This window comes from Monodon monoceros, unplaced genomic scaffold (assembly GCF_005190385.1).
Source record: "Monodon monoceros isolate NGI ecotype Baffin Bay Population unplaced genomic scaffold, NGI_Narwhal_1 Super_Scaffold_21, whole genome shotgun sequence".
Classification (NCBI taxonomy): domain Eukaryota; kingdom Metazoa; phylum Chordata; class Mammalia; order Artiodactyla; family Monodontidae; genus Monodon; species Monodon monoceros.
The window spans coordinates 90,361,580-90,378,263 of record NW_021703778.1 but is presented as its reverse complement, the minus strand read 5'-3'; the positions used below and the strand labels follow the sequence as shown (position 1 = coordinate 90,378,263).

The 16,684-nt window shown below is 47.8% G+C and overlaps 1 protein-coding gene across 1 annotated transcript in view; it reads left to right on the top strand.

The window, feature by feature from the left end:
- Window positions 1-10,822, top strand: part of RTF1 (RTF1 homolog, Paf1/RNA polymerase II complex component) — a 48,782-nt gene extending 37,960 nt beyond the window's left edge. The window contains exons 7-18 of the mRNA XM_029238901.1: window positions 1,108-1,243; window positions 1,735-1,912; window positions 3,445-3,527; window positions 4,668-4,755; window positions 4,863-4,970; window positions 5,553-5,630; window positions 6,159-6,280; window positions 6,436-6,493; window positions 6,951-7,028; window positions 7,502-7,597; window positions 8,330-8,441; window positions 8,686-10,822. Of these exons, the coding sequence (XP_029094734.1) occupies window positions 1,108-1,243; window positions 1,735-1,912; window positions 3,445-3,527; window positions 4,668-4,755; window positions 4,863-4,970; window positions 5,553-5,630; window positions 6,159-6,280; window positions 6,436-6,493; window positions 6,951-7,028; window positions 7,502-7,597; window positions 8,330-8,441; window positions 8,686-8,792 (1,244 nt within the window). The 3' untranslated portion in view covers window positions 8,793-10,822. The remainder of the gene's footprint in view (window positions 1-1,107; window positions 1,244-1,734; window positions 1,913-3,444; window positions 3,528-4,667; window positions 4,756-4,862; window positions 4,971-5,552; window positions 5,631-6,158; window positions 6,281-6,435; window positions 6,494-6,950; window positions 7,029-7,501; window positions 7,598-8,329; window positions 8,442-8,685) is intronic.
- Window positions 10,823-16,684: the final 5,862 nt, after the last annotated feature.

Sequence of the window (16,684 nt, the reverse complement as noted above, 5' to 3'; positions counted from 1 at the left end):
TCTTACAAGCCCCACAGTCAAAAAAACCAACACAAAACACTTGTTATAGTTGTTTTTTGTGTGGTTGTGCCATCAAATGAGTACTTTGTTTTATTTTGCTTGTGATCTGTAGAGATGACTTATTGTTCTGTTCTATGATTATACACGATGCAAGGTTCCAAAGTCAAATCTACTAAGCAAGGTATATTCAGAGAAATTTAGCATCTATAGCCTTCTCTTTCACCCCTTGCCTCCCTCCCATAGTAGATGACCACTTAAAAAAATTTTTTTTATATCCTTCCTTTTTATTTTTTAAACAAAAGGACACAGATTCACCCTCCATCTTAGATTAATGTTAGTGCATTATACACACTTCTCTCTGCCTTGCTTTTCTCACTTAACCATATATTCTAAAGATAACTCCTTAGTTTTTATGTTGAGCAATGGTTAGTAGATTACCTGTTTTTGTAAATAATTTTATTGGAATACAATTATGCCCATTTTTTCATAATTGTGACTACTTTCTGTCTACAGTAGCAAAGTTGAGTAGTCGATACAGTGACCATATAATGCCTATCCTAAAAATATTTATGTGTTCATTTAAAACATTTTCTGACTCAGGATGCAGTGTAAGGCTCGGCTCTTTCCTTTTTTTACAGCTGCAGCGTAGTTCATTGGGTGGATGTGCTAGAGGTGATTCAGCCACTCCCCTTTGTGGACATTTGGGTTGTTTTCAGTCTCCTGCTATTACAAATAGTACTGTAAACTCAAAGTAAGTTTTTCCTGAAAGACTCTCTGAAGACATCTTAAGTTTATCCCCAATTTTCCTGCCAATCTTCAAGTGCCTTGAGAGATATAAAAGACAGCTGTCAGTAGAGTTGGTGACCCTTTTTGCCCACTTAGTGACAGTCTTCCAGCCCTTTTTTTTTTGTCTACCGCGGCTTGACATTCGGTGTGACTTAAACTTTCTGGTTAACGTACTTGTTAACACAAGTAATCACAAACCAGGCCAGAGAGGACGGAGCTGTCTATTGGGTCCTTTTCCATGTTCCAGTTCTTTTTCAGGGATGAAAGATGTTTCAGCTTCTTATTGAGAGAATCTAGGTAAACATTTCCTCTTTTTTTAAGCTGAGCTCCTCGCCAAGAAACAGCCATTAAAAACCAGTGAGGTGTACTCTGACGATGAGGAGGAGGAGGAAGATGACAAGTCCAGTGAAAAGTCAGACCGCTCATCCCGAACATCGTCATCTGATGAAGAAGAGGAGTAAGCTGTGTACACTTTGGTCTGGTAGTCAAGACAGGTGGTTCTTTGTGGAGAGGCTTAGCGTAGTTCCAAATTTCCCCTGTTCGGGTGACGAACTTTGGTCTGGTTCCGTACCCCGAATTGCCAAGCTGGGCTCCCCAGCACACCAGCCCAAACATATACTTCTGCTGTTGGCTCTTAGCCTGTACCCCTGCACATTTTATCATGGCCAGGCGGGTAGGAGCTGCCTTCATGTCACCCTCAGATTGGCCAGGAGCTTCCATTAGTTTTCCTAGTCTGATAGGTTATCTGGGATGGCAGCCTCATTTGAGACAGTTCACACTACTGGTTAGGAATAGGATTCTAGTCCCACTTTCCTGTTGCTTCATTTATTTCTCCTACTGTATGAAATCACACATACTTCGGTTAAGTTTTAAGAAGTTGGTATTATTTATTTACCTTGATCTGTTTTTATGATGCACATTTTTCCCAGTGTCCTTTGTTCCTCACAGGAAAGAAGAGATCCCTCCAAAATCACAACCAGTCTCCTTACCAGAGGAACTGAATCGGGTTCGATTATCACGGCATAAGCTGGAACGTTGGTGTCACATGCCCTTCTTTGCTAAAACTGTCACAGGATGTTTTGTACGGATTGGCATTGGAAACCACAACAGCAAACCAGTTTACCGGGTTAGTATTTCTTTCCTTGGACAATTGTCCATGTTTTATGTTTTAAATATAATGATTCTTAGCTAGGAGTAGGAACTACTGAACAAATCTGTCACTTTTCCCATTTGATGGGAAAATAGACTCCAATTGAGATGCCCTTAGAGCAGTGACAGTCTGAGCCAACCAGAGATCTATTGTGACCTGCTGCCAGGAGGAGTACTTGGAGCCCAAGGGTTTAGATTTAGAACAATTTTCTCTATCCTCCTTTCACGTAGATGTGAGAAGGCAGACACTTAATGAAGTATTTTTCAAGAGTTATGTAATCTGGAAGATTTGTTCATTTGAAAAATAAATAAATGAAAAATTTCCATGTTACATACTAAGTGACTTCTGGAACAGGGAGTTATATTGAGGTTTGAAAAATGACGAACAGGGACTTCCCTGGTGGCACAGTGGTTAAGAATCCGCCTGCCAGCATGGGGGACGCGGGTTCGAGCCCTGGTCCGGGAAGATTCCGTATGCCATGGAGCAACTAAGCCCGTGCGCCGCAACTACTGAGCTTGCACTCTAGAGCCTGCGAGCCACAACTACTGAGCCTGTGAGCCACAACTACTGAGCCCGTGCGCCTAGAGCCTGTGCTCTACTACAAGAGAAGCCACCGCAGTGAGAAGCCTGCGCACCACAACGAAGAGTAGCCCCTGCTCTCCGCAACTAGAGAAAAGCCCATGCGCAGCAACGAAGACCCAATGCAGCCAAAAATTAATTATTTTTTTTAAAAAAAAGAATCTGCCTGCCAATGGAGGGGACACGGGTTTGAGCCCTAGTCCGGGAAGATCCCACATGCTGTGGAGCAACTAAGCCTGTGCACCACCACAACTACTGAAGCCTGTGCTCCACACAAAGAGAAGCCATCGCAATGAGAAGCCCTCGCACCTCAACGAAGAGTAGACCCCACTTGCTGCAACTAGGAAAAGACCACACGCAGCAACAAAGACCTGATGCAGCCAAAAATAAATTAATTTTTTAAAAAAACCCTCCAACCTAATAGAGATTATCTTGTGAGTTCCAGCTCTGCTTCTGTGGTCTAGATGACTAGAACATAGCTGTTTGATTTTTTTTTCTTTTTGTTTTTGTTTGTTTTGTTCTGGGTTGTTTGGTTTTAACGTGTTTTGCCTCCTTCCGTGAGGACCAGGGGCCATGTCATGTCCCAGAAACCTTGGCAACAGAAACAGACCTCATGGTCTTCACACTTGATTGATAAAACTGACCTCTGAAATCCAGGTGCACCCCTTAGTAAGGTAGAATTAAGTTGGAGGGGAAGCTTCCAACGCCCCACCAGGCTAACTGCCTCCTCGCCTGGCGCTTGCTTAATTCTGGGCACAGGTGCCTGGCCGTCTGAGTTCTAAGCCCGAGAAAGGTGCCCAGAACACCTGGCAGCTGTGGGCTTCTCTCAGCGTGGGGTCACTCATCTGCACTCATGCAGATGGAGCCAGAGGGTGGGGTGGAGAGCTCTGAAAGAGTCTGTTGTGATTGGTGTCTCTGTCCTCACTTAGGTTGCTGAAATCACGGGTGTAGTGGAAACCGCCAAAGTTTACCAGCTTGGTGGCACCAGAACAAACAAAGGGCTACAGCTACGGTAGGAGAGGTGCTTCTGTGGCAGCTTCTGCTCCCGTGCAAACAGGCACTGCCTGTTGCGGCTGTTATTCACTCCCAGTGTGATGTTTCTTGTTACAGTAATACTGTTTGTGTTATCCCCGCAGGGGACTTGGAGGGAAACTTGTATTCTGCCTTTGCCTATAGGGAAAGTAGGATATATCTCTCTCATAGGGGAAGTCAGGGATATGGAGCAGTGGGACACATAGAAGGAAAATGTCAGATTGCGAGACCCCCTCCTCCCAGAATCCTGCAGGCATTCCTCGGTGAGCATGGTCAGGAGGCTTGCTTCTGGTCCTGGCTCCATCACTAACTAACTTGATCTTTCACAAGCCAGGTTACCTTTTTGGACTTGGTTTCTGCTTCAATAACATGATATTGACTGAATGCTGGCTACATGCCACAGTTCTAGGCATCAGGATAGAAGCGAGAACAAAACACACACACAAATCCCTATCCTCTTGGAGCCTGAAAATTCTAAAGGCCCTATATGGGAAGGAACAGAAGTAACTTGCCGGGTGACTGCAAATAGTGGGTCATAGACAAGGCTCTGCCATGGCCTTACTTGGCCTCTCTGGTCTCTCTGTTCCCTTCTCCCATTCCCATCATTTCTCCTGGACTGTTTGAAAAGAGCCAGTTGCTGTGGGCAGCAGCCATGACGTGCTGAAAGTGACTGTCTCTGGGAGGATGACACTGACTCACGTGGCCAGCACAGGAGTCAGTAGAACGGCAGTGTTCTTTCTAGGGATAGAGCTTCCTTGTCATTCAGATATCTATGTAATATTTCATATTCTTGATGCCAGTTGACTGTGATGGATTTTATTGTAAATGGACTTTTGAAGCACTGGCCAAATCCACTTGTTTCCGGGGCTCACTTTGATTTTTAGTCCCTGCTGCCCGTTAGGACAACCTGGGAGGGGCTTTTTGTGTGTACAATTTCAGTGCCTGGTTCCTACTCCCAGAGATTCTGATTCAGTTGATCTAGAGTGGTGCTTTGGCACTAGAAGTTTTGTAAATATTCCTAGATGATTCTAAAGGGTAGCTAGGATGGAAGCTAGGTGGGGTTGCTCTTCTGGCGCTGCAGTCAACATACCCATTCCTGAAGCTGCTCTTTTTTGTGTAGGCACGGCAGTGACCAGCGAGTGTTCCGCCTAGAGTTTGTCTCAAACCAGGAGTTTACTGAAAGCGAATTCATGAAGTGGAAAGAAGCGGTAAGTGGACAGACAGCACCTCCCTAGCAGTTGTTGATGAAAACACTGAGAGAGCCTCTTTCCAAAACCCTTTATCATAAATAACCTTTTATCATGTTTTGGTCCAGATGTTCTCTGCTGGCATGCAGTTGCCCACTCTAGATGAAATCAATAAGAAGGAATTATCTATTAAAGAAGCTCTTAATTATAAATTCAACGACCAGGACATTGAAGAGGTAAGAAACCTGGTACCCCAGAGTCCGGAGGCTCATCAAGAACCAGTGTTAGAGAAGATCATGCCTTTCTTTTCTTTCCTGTATCTTGACATTTTTGGCTCTGCTACTGTTGCATGAGAAAGAGGGAATACTATTATCGCTACCTTATTATTTATAGTTCATCAAGATTTTCTCCATACATTCTCACTTGAAGTCATAGACTAAGGAAGTGTATTCAGGGTTCAGGAATCTGTATTCTTCTTCTAGGCTTGGTCCTTTAAGAGTTTTCTTTTTCCAAAACATTTTGGTAAAATTCCTTGATCTCTGTTCGCTTGGACAGTGGCTAGCCTGACAGTACAAGGTCCTTGGGCTGCTGCTGTTTATTGGTGCATGTTTCTTCCCACTATCCCAGAAGAATCTCCGTGACCCCGGAAGCAGCATAGCATCCCTTGGAATGAACTCGCTCTCTCTGTGGGGCATGGCATTGCTGTAGGAAGAGCAGCCCCTGTTTAACTAGCTGCTTACCTCCAAAATGGGCTCACTATCTTGCCTACAAAACTAATTTAGAAATACCTCACTGCTGGTATCTCCTCTCTGGTACAGATTGTAAAAGAGAAAGAAAGATTCAGGAAAGCTCCACCCAACTATGCTATGAAGAAAACGCAGCTCCTAAAGGAAAAGGTGAGGACTTGTGGTTGAGCCTCTCTCCCTGTCCTGTAAGGCGATGTGGAAATCAAACTTGTTCACGGTTTTTCAAGTTAGTAGTGTCAGGATTGGGAGAAAATGCTGGGCTCAAAGGTAAGCAACAGTGCTTTCTTGGCACCTGGGCAGCATCCTTTGGCTGTTTTCCTTTCTATAAATTGAAACTGATCTTGCTTGTTCCATTTTCCTCACTTTCTAGTCACTTCAGTTTCGTGTGTAATAAGATAGACCCCAGGGTAGTATCAGCACTGGGTCTGAACAGACGAATGATATTGCCAAGCCCAGCTGCGGTGGGTGGTTTTCCGTTCTTCACATCAGGGTGGGGTGAGCCTTGTTAGGCTGAGTTAGCCATGTGGGGCCTGGGTTCTACGGTGTTTGTTTTCAGTACTCTTTCACACCTCCTGTCATTTGTTCATCATGTGAGGTATCTTGCCTGTGCTGGAAGTAATGGGACACTTAATATAGAGCCAGTCATAGCCAGAATCTCACATGTCTCTCTATGTGCAGGCCATGGCCGAGGACCTGGGGGATCAGGACAAGGCCAAACAAATCCAAGACCAGCTGAACGAGCTGGAGGAACGAGCAGAGGCCCTGGACCGCCAGCGGACCAAGAACATATCTGCGATCAGGTGTGTTACAGATCCTTGGTCCACAATTATCAGGCGAGCCTGTGGCCTTGTATGCACTGTGCCCCAGTGGCTCCACGTATCTCCGGGGTGAGGACTCAGTGGTCCCCTCCCTCCTTTCACAGCCCACTGACTCATGCCTCTTACTCACCCCACAGTTACATCAACCAGCGGAACCGGGAGTGGAACATTGTGGAGTCTGAGAAGGCCCTTGTGGTGAGTAAGACAACTTTATCTGGATCACTGAAAATAATTTTAATTAATAAAACAATATGTAATAAAACAATATGTAATCTTTTCTGTATCTTGCTTGAGTTTATCTTTCAATTATTGAAGTAACGTGTACACTTAACACACACATAGTTTCTCTGTAGGCACACATACAAGCACATAAGTTATTAATTTATAATAAAAAGCAGCAGCCTTCTACCCTGTCTTATCCCTCCCCATCTTTAGATTCTACTCCATGCGTATTCATTTTTATCAGTTTCCAGTCTTTTTCTTTTGGTTGTTGCCCCCATAATCTGCTCTGGTGTTCTTAAAGGGAAAAGGATGATAGACAGCTTTTGACTTTTTTTAGGACCTTTCAGACTGTTATTTATATGTAAGCTTACGATGAATGAGAGGCGGGGGGCAGGAGATACAGTTCTGTAATACATGCTCTCTGTTTCAGGCTGAAAGTCACAACATGAAAAACCAACAGATGGATCCTTTTACCAGGCGACAGTGTAAACCTACCATCGTTTCTAACGTGAGTGCCTAGAGAGGACGTTTTTAGTCAGGACCTAGATTCTGGGACATAAAATGAATTCCATTAGGAGATTAATAAAGAAGTTAAAAATAATATTGTCTTAGTGGGATTTGCTTGCCTCAAACTCTTGGGTCTGGATACTTCCTTTTTTTATCTTACTCTAGGACATACAGGTAGTGAAAACCTGGCATGGATTTGTAGAAACCTATGGACTAACCGCCTATGCCAGGGCAGGTTTACCAGTGCAGCAGAGGTGAGGAATGTGTAGGCTGAAGCGCCTAGCTAGGGCCCGTCTGGGCTGGGCTTCAAAGCTTTTAATTGCCCCTTTTTGCAGCGTGGAGGAAAACCCCACTGATCTGCTGATGGGCCCACTGTGGTGCCTGTGATGTTAGTGGTGGTAGGTGGGACAGAAGCTGGTGGTAGGACTGTGTGAGTGTTGAACAATCTCTAAAATAACTTGCATTGTCTCTCAGTCCAGAGACCCGGCTGTTCAAGCTGCCATATTGGCCCAGCTGAACGCAAAATACGGTTCTGGGGTGTTACCAGATGCTCCAAAGGAAATGAGCAAGGCAAGTATACTACTGGAGCTCGGCCGCTGGTCCGGACACCAGAGGCACTTCCTGGGTCGGGTTTGATTGTCCCCACCTGGAGGAACATGGCGTCCCACTTGCAGTCCTTTCTCCATCCTCATTATTTACAAATGTAATAAACAACTACTGAATTCTGGTCAGATGACCTAAATTCTAAACCCAACACCACTACTTAATGAAGTCCTTGACTACGGCTTTAGGCAACTGACCTCTAGCCCTCTAATCCACATTTTCTCATATGTAAAGTGGGGGTAATATTATATACCCTGCTTATTTAACTCATAGGACAATTAGAAGGAGTAGTTGACGTGTAAGGATGAGGCAGTTGTAAAAGTGAAAGTTCTTTGAAAACTAAAATATTAAACCAAGAGAAACTGCCCGTTTAGAAGCCATTTTCTGCCTTTTCCTGAGGAGCCCAAACTGTTCCAGGAATTCCTAAAATCTTGGGTCAGAGGTGGCTTGTTGTCTTAAGCCCACCCTTTCTCCCTCACACCACAGACGTGAGCCTTCCCTTCCCTCTCCTCTTTTAGGCTCAGAAAAGAAACTTCTTTGTGGCCTCTCCTGTCCTCCCTCTGAGAGAAGGAATCAGAAAAGGGCCTTAGTAGGAAGATCTAATGAACTCGAGCAGGAGCCTTTACCGTTAGTGGTCACTGCTTCTTGAAGTCCACTTGCATTTATACTTTGTAATTACTTTTTCTCTTCACATTGCAGGGTCAGGGAAAGGATAAAGATTTGAATTCTAAGTCAGCCAGTGACCTCTCAGAAGACTTGTTCAAAGTACATGATTTCGACGTGAAGATTGATTTACAAGTTCCCAGCTCAGGTAGGTGAAGGTGCAGATTGGTGATGAGCAAGGACCACGTGGCTCCATGGCTCTCAGCCAGCAAGGAGGCCTGATTTTAGGGAAGAAATGGGGGTGTCTGCTTACCAGTATTTATGGAGACCAGAGTAAGACAGGCTGCAGGTCTGTTTTGAGAGGGAACAGGGACAGTAAGGAAGGCTACCTGAAGGGGTGAAGCACAAGACCAAAGGACCTCAGATGCTGATTTGCCTCTTCTTTCCCATAGAGTCAAAGGCTTTGGCCATCACCTCCAAGGCTCCGCCAGCCAAGGATGGAGCTCCAAGGAGATCTCTGAACTTGGAAGACTACAAAAAACGACGAGGGCTTATTTGAGCACACCCAGCCTGCTGCTTCTGACCCTGCATGCCCCATCACGGTGCCCCACCTTTCCTCTTTTCCTTTGATTTGCCCTCACTGGGCTGGAGCAGCAGTAGAACTGGGAAGAGACTCTAAACTGCCAGTCATCTGTAATATAAACCATTTGCTGTATAGACTTCCCTTGTCTGCAACATCTCCCACCAACCCCCCAGGCCCCACCCAGTGTGAACCTGGGCTCTCTTGGGCTTTATCCATGTCTTTAGATTTGTGTTTGCCTTTTTTTTAAAAAAAAAAAAAAAACCAGCACAATTCATTGGCCACTCTGCACGCATTCAGTGTTACCGTGGAGCTGGGATTCTTGCTGGAGCCCCTGGCGGTGATAGCAGCAGCACTGGGCAGCCTCCTCTATGGACTGCCTTGGACCCAACCATTGAACATTTGGCACCTGACCCTCTGGAGGGAGTGGGGACTGGGCACCTGCAGTCCTCCGTCTTCTCTCCTCATCTTTCTCTTCTTCCCATCTCTGTGGAAGAAGGATTTTCAAAACCATTTAGTTTCCAAAAAGTGTACATTTGTGGGGAGGGTGGGGGGTCTATTTGAGAGAGAGTGTGTATGTGTGTATGTGTCTGTAAGTGTGTGGGTTTTTTTATCATTTTTTAAAAATGCAGTACTCTTTGTATCAGTCTGTCATGGGTCTATAGCTGTTTCAGATTTTTTTCAGCTGTACTTGAGCATCTGAAACTGCAAGAAAGAAACTCATTAAATGTGATTCTTCTTACTAAACAGGCCTGACTGCTGTAGCTGTGTAACTTCCCCTCCCCCACCTCCTCTTCCCCATCACCTCCCCCACCTTGGAGAAATCTCCCCAGTTTGGCCCCTGCCCTGTCGGCTGTGTCCTGGCAGGTGGGAGGGAAGCCCACAGCCAGGTACCAGGGAGGGCAGTGCAGGTGTCTTGCTCAGCCCATGTGTATAGCCCACAGCTTCCTGGCTGAATGTAGAGTGTGTCTGTTCTCCACCCCATGTACTTGTCTCTTCTTAGTGATTCTGTTTTGCCATTTCAGCAAGAATAATATTTTGTTCTGTTTTTTAAGAGAAAGTATTCAACATGAATGTGGAGAGAACGAACACAAAGATTTAGGTTGCAAATGTTACAAGCATGTGCAGTTCTGTGTGTGTGTATACATATATATATGGTAAGCATATACATTGTTGTGCAGCTAGGGTGAAGCCAGCAAAGAAGTATGTATGTCTTTATGAAATGTTTGCAAAGAGATAAGCTGACTGCTTGATAATCATTCTCAGGTGTAAAGCTCCAAGTGTAAATAAAAGTGGCATTTAACAGATCTTTTCAGAACAAAGTACAGCTGACTATATAAAACAAGAACTAAGATAAAGGAACAGCTGAGAGCTGCTGATTCCCACAAGAGGGAGAGGCATCTCAAAGCCCCGCTTTGTATTTCTTCACCCTACTTTCTATAAGAAAGTGGGATGATGGGAAATCATGGAGTTAAGTTGTTTTTAAACATAAAAATGAACTTGGTAACTCTTCCGGGTTTAGTAGAGCCTCAGTGTTGCTTTAACTTAGTTTATACTTTTTTTATTTAAAAAAAAAGAAAAAAGCAGCAATCGATGGTTTTTAAAAAGAATTGTGTCTGTAAAATTGATAAATATGACTGTAACACAGCTATGTGGTGGCTGTGACACAGTTTGGTTGGGCAAAGGAGTGGTGATGGACTCATTAAAATCATATATACTTGAATAGTCCATTGACCGAAACTCTTTATAGACTATTGTGTAAATGTGGAATCACAGACTGTTAAACATTGCCTGGACTCCAGCAGAGTCCTGGAAGCTGCTGGGACCTCTTCTATAGTGACAAACTTGGACTTTTTTTTTTCTCTGGTTTTAAAGACATGAAATTATAGAATCCATATAATTTGCTGGAGTCATTCTGATCCACCATGTAGATCTGTATTTAGTATCATTTGGATTTGGAGAAGTGTCGGTTACATTATGGCTGTGTAATAAAATTTTTATTAAAACTACATCACACTGTAGCCATTTTGCCACTACCTCCCCACATGCAGCTAATGAAACTTTCCTTCTGAGACACCAAAACACAGCAGGGAGCAAAGCCAACCAAAGAAGACAGAATGTTAACTTGTCACCTGAGTAGCCTACATGGTGATTGGAGTCAAGACCGAGGGCTTGTCTGCAGTCTCAGCTGAGGCAGGACCTCTGAACTGAGATCTGGTCCAGGCATTGGCTTTATCCCACCAGCTGGGCTTCTTGGTGGTTCAGGCTTCTTGTGCTGGGGAATCACAGCAGCAGCCCACTGCTCCACCCCGACCCCACCATGTGGTTTCAGTATTGAAGGGTGCGGCACCTAAGGTGGCTTTCTACATTTTTCACTTCCTTCCAAGAAGCAAAAAGGCCAATGTCCATGTGCCTGGCTCATGATGTATAGGTCTGTTTGTCTTGCTTCTGACAGGTGCAGGGAAAGTCTACTGCCTGCAACTTCCCTTCAAAAAGAATGCTTTTGTTTTCTGTTTCTGTGAAGTCCTGACCTGTCACTCAAACTGTACAGATACTTTGTAAATAAACTTTATGCCCTGTTTTAACAAGGGAATCAGATTTAGTCCAAGGACTGCATCCTGAGTGGCAACTCTCAAAGTCATGCTTTAAAAGTCCAAGAGAGTCTCTCTTTCACTTGGTTTCTCTCCTTCCCCTGCTCTTAGCCCTGCACCCCCAAAGTGAAAGTGGCTGTTGTCAAGTCTTCAGCCACCTGGTTCCCCAGAAGCCTCTCTGAGACAGTAGTTGTCTAGAGCCAAGGCAACCTCCAACTGGCCTGGTTTACTTCCTACTTTGGAAGATATATCACCAAGCTTTAACAGAACTAGGTGGGCCCCAGATACACTGCCTAACACTGGGGAGAGTCTGGTCCTTCCAGCTTTCAGTTGGCTAAGCCACAATTCCTTTGTTAACCTGTTTTCAGCCTGTCACGAGTGTGAAGGGGGAGCCCAGGGGCTGTGAGTGTGCCTATGGAGGAAATACTGATACCCTTCCCTCACGGCCCAAGCTGGGGAGATCTGTAAGGCTCACCACCAACACTGCATGAGGCTGTGTCTCAAACCTTTCTGACCATGTGTTAGCTAGGAAGCAAGATCCTGGATCAACTCTCCTTTAGAGATGGGAAGGTGGAGGTGACAATCACAATGGTACAAGGCCAGTCCAAGCCTGCCTTTGGTGTTGGGAGAGGTGGGTCCCTGGGGCTCACCCAGCAACTGCATCTCATGAGGTTTTCTTAAGCTCCCTATCACTCCAGCCGCCTGATTTTTGTTTATTTATTTATTTTACTTATTTATTTATTTATTTTTGGCTGCGTTGGGTCTTCATTGCTGTGCGTGGGCTTCTCATTGCGGTGCCTTCTCTTGTCGCAGAGCACGGGCTTTAGGCGTGAGGGCTTCAATGGTTGTGGCTCATGGGCTCTAGAGTGCAGGCTCAGTAGTTGTGGCCCATGGGCTTAGCTGCTCCGCAGCATGTGGGATCTTCCCGGACCAGGGGTTGAACCCATGTCCCCTGCATTGGCAGGCAGATTCTTAACCACTGCACCACCAGGGAAGTCCCCAGCTGCCTGATTTTTGGAAGCAGTGGGCTCCCTGGGAGCCTAGAGAGCAGAGATTCTGAGCAGAGGACAGCCTAGTCCAGTTATCTCCCAGGGTTCCCTGCTGTGAGGCAGCCACTTGCTGTGACTGCCTCAGGTGGAGGGATGCAAAGGCCTCAGGTGGAGGGATGCAAAGGCGAGAGGGGTGCAGGGTCCATCGACTTTTTCTGGAGTTGAGGGAGCGAAGGAGCTGACTTTCCTTGGGTGTCCTGGGTAGTGGTGTCCAGGAATGGGGAAGCCATGGACCTCCAGCTCAGATTTTTTTTGCGTGACTTCCCTGACCAAAGGGGCAGCTGAACTGCCTTGGGGAGGAGAGTGTCAGAGGCTTGGAGGGAACAGCAGCACTAAGGCGGTGGGGTGGGGGGCAGAGGGGCAGCCTGCCTTCTCTATAAGTTTCCCCAGGCCAGCCTCAGTGCCAGAGTTTCTTGGCCCTGAATAGGGGCTTAGCCAGTGGAGCACAGGCACGTCTAGGGCTTCCAGGCTGTGCCCTGGACCGGAGGGAGGACCTAAAAGCCACAAGGCAAGCGGGCTCAGTGCAGGGTTCATATCCCAGCTCCACCACTTAACTACCTAGGGCTGAGCTGGTTAACTCTTCTGAGCCCAAGTTCCCCATCTTTACTATAAGATCTGTCAGGAGCCTGTTAAAGTGTTCCTTTCCTCGATAACGGTTCGATAAATGCTGTTGTCAGTGAGAGTAGAGGCCACTAGGCCTCGCAGGAGAGACTGTTGGGGCAGAGTGGCAGGGGTTGGGATGCAAGGGCCAGTGTGGTGAAATAGGGGTGGGAAGTCACAGGAGAACAGCCCGAGTGCTGACAGAGGGCATGACTTGGCCCAGAGACTCCCGGCAGCCTCCACCTTGGGGGTCAAGAAACTCAGTCTCCACATAGAGGTTCCAGTGGGTGCTGGGGCTGGCCTGGAGAACCGTCCAGAGAAAGACAGCTGCCTTTTGGTCCAAACTTGCTGCTGCTATTCTCTCCAGCCCCCAACACACTCCCTCTTTACTGATGGTCAGTCTGAAAGCATCCTCCCACTCCCAGCCCTCAGTGGCTCTGAAGGCCTCCACCTCGCCACTGCCCCAGCGGGCTCAGATTGTGAGGCCTGATCTCCCCACCACCACGGAGAGTAATTAAAACATTAAAAACAGTACCAAACCGGAAAATAAGTGTAAAGAAGTCCAACCAAGTTCTGATCTGTTTCATGATGACTACCTTGATAACCGTCTTCAGAATATCACTTTTTTTCTCTCTCTCTCTCTCTTTTAGCTGTTGATGACCCTGCTTCACTAAGTTCATGTGGAGACCACATCTTGCTCGGCCATAAACACATTCACCTCTCCTGGAATGCACTGGTCTATCTCCACCGATTTTTCCCTGGAGAACTCCTCTTCACCCTTCAGCGCTCAAAGGCCACCTCTTCCAGGAAGCCTTCCCTGATTGCCCCTTCCCACTCGGGTTTGGGAGCACCTAGGCTTCCCCTAGGGCGGCACCCACCACGGTGTACTGTTGTTATTTGTGAGCCTCCCCGCCCCCCACCATCCTGGAAGCTACTAGTGTCCTCCTCCGCCTAGCACTTAGTTAACGCCCAATAAACGTGGTGGAGGGAAGGGGGGCGGGGCAAGCCGACGTCCTTCCCGAGCCCCTGCTTTCTGGGGCTTCCGATGCCACCTCTCCCCTCCATCGTGTCCCCAGACTGCAGCGCAAGCGGGAAGGAGACCCGGCGGTGCGGACGCTGCTTGCAGTAGAAGCCCAAACTGTCCGTCCTATGGGTTCGACCCAAGACCGCGAGAAAAGCAGCTGTGGCAGATGGGAGCTATCCCCTCACCCGGGGCCGGTGTGTCACGGCCCCGACCACCCAACAGCCTCGGCCTCCGTTCGCCCACTGGAGTCCCAGCGACCTTGGAGTCCGGGTCCGAGTGCCGCGCGGGGCCGACCCCGCAGCCTGCACGTGCGCGCGCTCGCGGCTCTAGGTGTGGGGACCCCTGCCGGGCGCGCGTCCTAGCGGCTTCCCACAGTTGGGAGTAGGGGCCTCAGCTCGCAGGCGCGCTCCTGGCGCGTGGCGTGGGGCGCCCCTGCAGCCAACGCCGAGGTGGAGTGGGCATCTGCTCCACGGACCCGGGGCGTGCGCGTAGCTTCCCGGTGCCTCCTGGTTCCACCCAGCCACCGGAGGCTTTGTGGGCTCGGTCTCCGCGCACCTGGGGTGGAGGTCACTCTGGCAGGCGGAGATCACAAATGGAATTAGGGGATGCGCCCACCTCCCGCGGTTACAAGATTCCAGAGGTGCCCTGGTAGGGACGTGGGGGACGGAGGACGACTGCACCCTGAACGTTCTTAGAGCAATCGCCTCGACACTGGGGGCCGCGTCTCGCGTCCCTGACCTCAGACGCTACCAATCCCCTCTGCCTCCGCTTGGCCACTGGGAGAGATTCTGCGGGTTCTGAGTTTTGGAGAGAGGGAGGAGGGAGAACCACAGGAACACAGGCTCCTGGGAGGGATGGGAAACCTTGTTTCTGAAGTGTGTCAGGAGAGAAAATGTTCTTATTGAACATACACAGGCGTGGTGACACATTTTGTTCGTTTTAGAGGAGAGTGATTCAGATGGTGGCAGGTCAGTGAACACTATTAGATCCCAAGTCCTGCTAAACTGTCAGAAGATATCCCCACAAATTCTATCAATTATGGGGTCAGAGACTGCGTGGGGAGGAGCAGAAACCCGGAGGCAAGGAAAAGGGTCTTGGGTTGTCAAATGAAGACAGCTGTTCACTTTTTTTTTTTTTTTTTTTTTTTTGCAGTACGCGGGCCTCTCACTGCTGCGGCCTCTCCAGTTGTGAGGCACAGGCTGCGGACGCGCAGGTTCAGAGGCCATGGCTCACGGACCCAGCTGCTCCACGGCATGTGGGATCTTCCCGGACCGGGGCACGAACCTGTGTCCCCTGCATCGGCAGGCACACTCTCAACCACTGCGCCACCAGGGAAGCCCTGTTCACTTTTCTTTCCAGGAGGAAAGAGACCTCCAGTTCTTCCCCGTCTGCAAGTTTTCATTGGGCCCTGGCTCTGGGAAGCCCTCCAGAACTCTCTCTACCGTGCCCTGGGCAGAGAAGGGCAACAGACTGACCAGGGTTGGGGAATTGTTTGCATGAAGCAGCTGAAAGACCAAGGTCTCACTGAAAGTCCCTTGGAAACAGTAAATACAGCCATTTATCATCCTGGGAGCTGTTTTCTGTTGGGTCCTTTCTCGCTTCCCTCCATCAGAAGACAATGTAAAATGATGTACCACCACTCCTGGTAAGGAGCTACTCATTCCTGTATCCCTTTCACCTTAGCACAATGCCTGGTTCATAGCAGCTGCTCAGTGGAAGTTTGTTTGCTCTGTAAATGATGAATGAGTCATAGGTATTGTCACAGAATATTGGAGTCCTGGGGTCAGAAAGTCCCTTGGAGGACACTAAACTAAGCACCACAGAGCATGTCTGGGAGTTGTTGACTAGAATGAGACCCTGTACCACCTGGTCTAAAGGAGCATATGCCTCCCCTCTGCCTCCCCAACACACATACACACACACACACACACACACACACACACAACATAGAAGCTAGGCTCTCTCTGGAGAGGCTTTCAAATCCCCTCAAAACAGCAGGTGGGGAACTTCCCTGGTGGTCCAGTGGGTAAGACTCCACGTTCCCAATGCTCAATCCCCGGGCTCAATCCCTGGTCAGGGAACTAGATACTGCATGCCGCAACTAAGAGCCGGCACAGGCAAAATAAATACATAAATAAATATTTTTAAAAAAAAAACCCAACAAAAAACAGGTGGCCCATTCATCCTCTCTCCCACAGGTGAGAGGCCCTGCCTCTGGGTCTTGGGAAGCAGAAACTGGCATAGAGATGGTGAGTGGTGACCTTGCTCCTGCCCCTGAGGCCACTGGTGCTGCCCTAAATGAGGCAGGCTAGGGAAAAAAAACAGAAGCACCTCACCTCACACACCCCATTCTTTAGGCGCCCCTTTCTCCAGCTTTTGTGCCCCAGGGTTGTTACCTCCAGGAGGGATGTAACCCTCATGCCTGATAAGTCCTGAAGGACATGGAGAGAGGTGAAGACTCAGACACCCCAGGATGCAGGCCTCTAGGGTTCAGGAGGATCGCTGAACTGAGAGGCCACAAGAAGAAGAAAGATCAGTTCTCTTCTCAGACACACAGCTGACCTTGTGGATAAGACCTTGTGGATAAGGGACTCCCATGGCCCATCT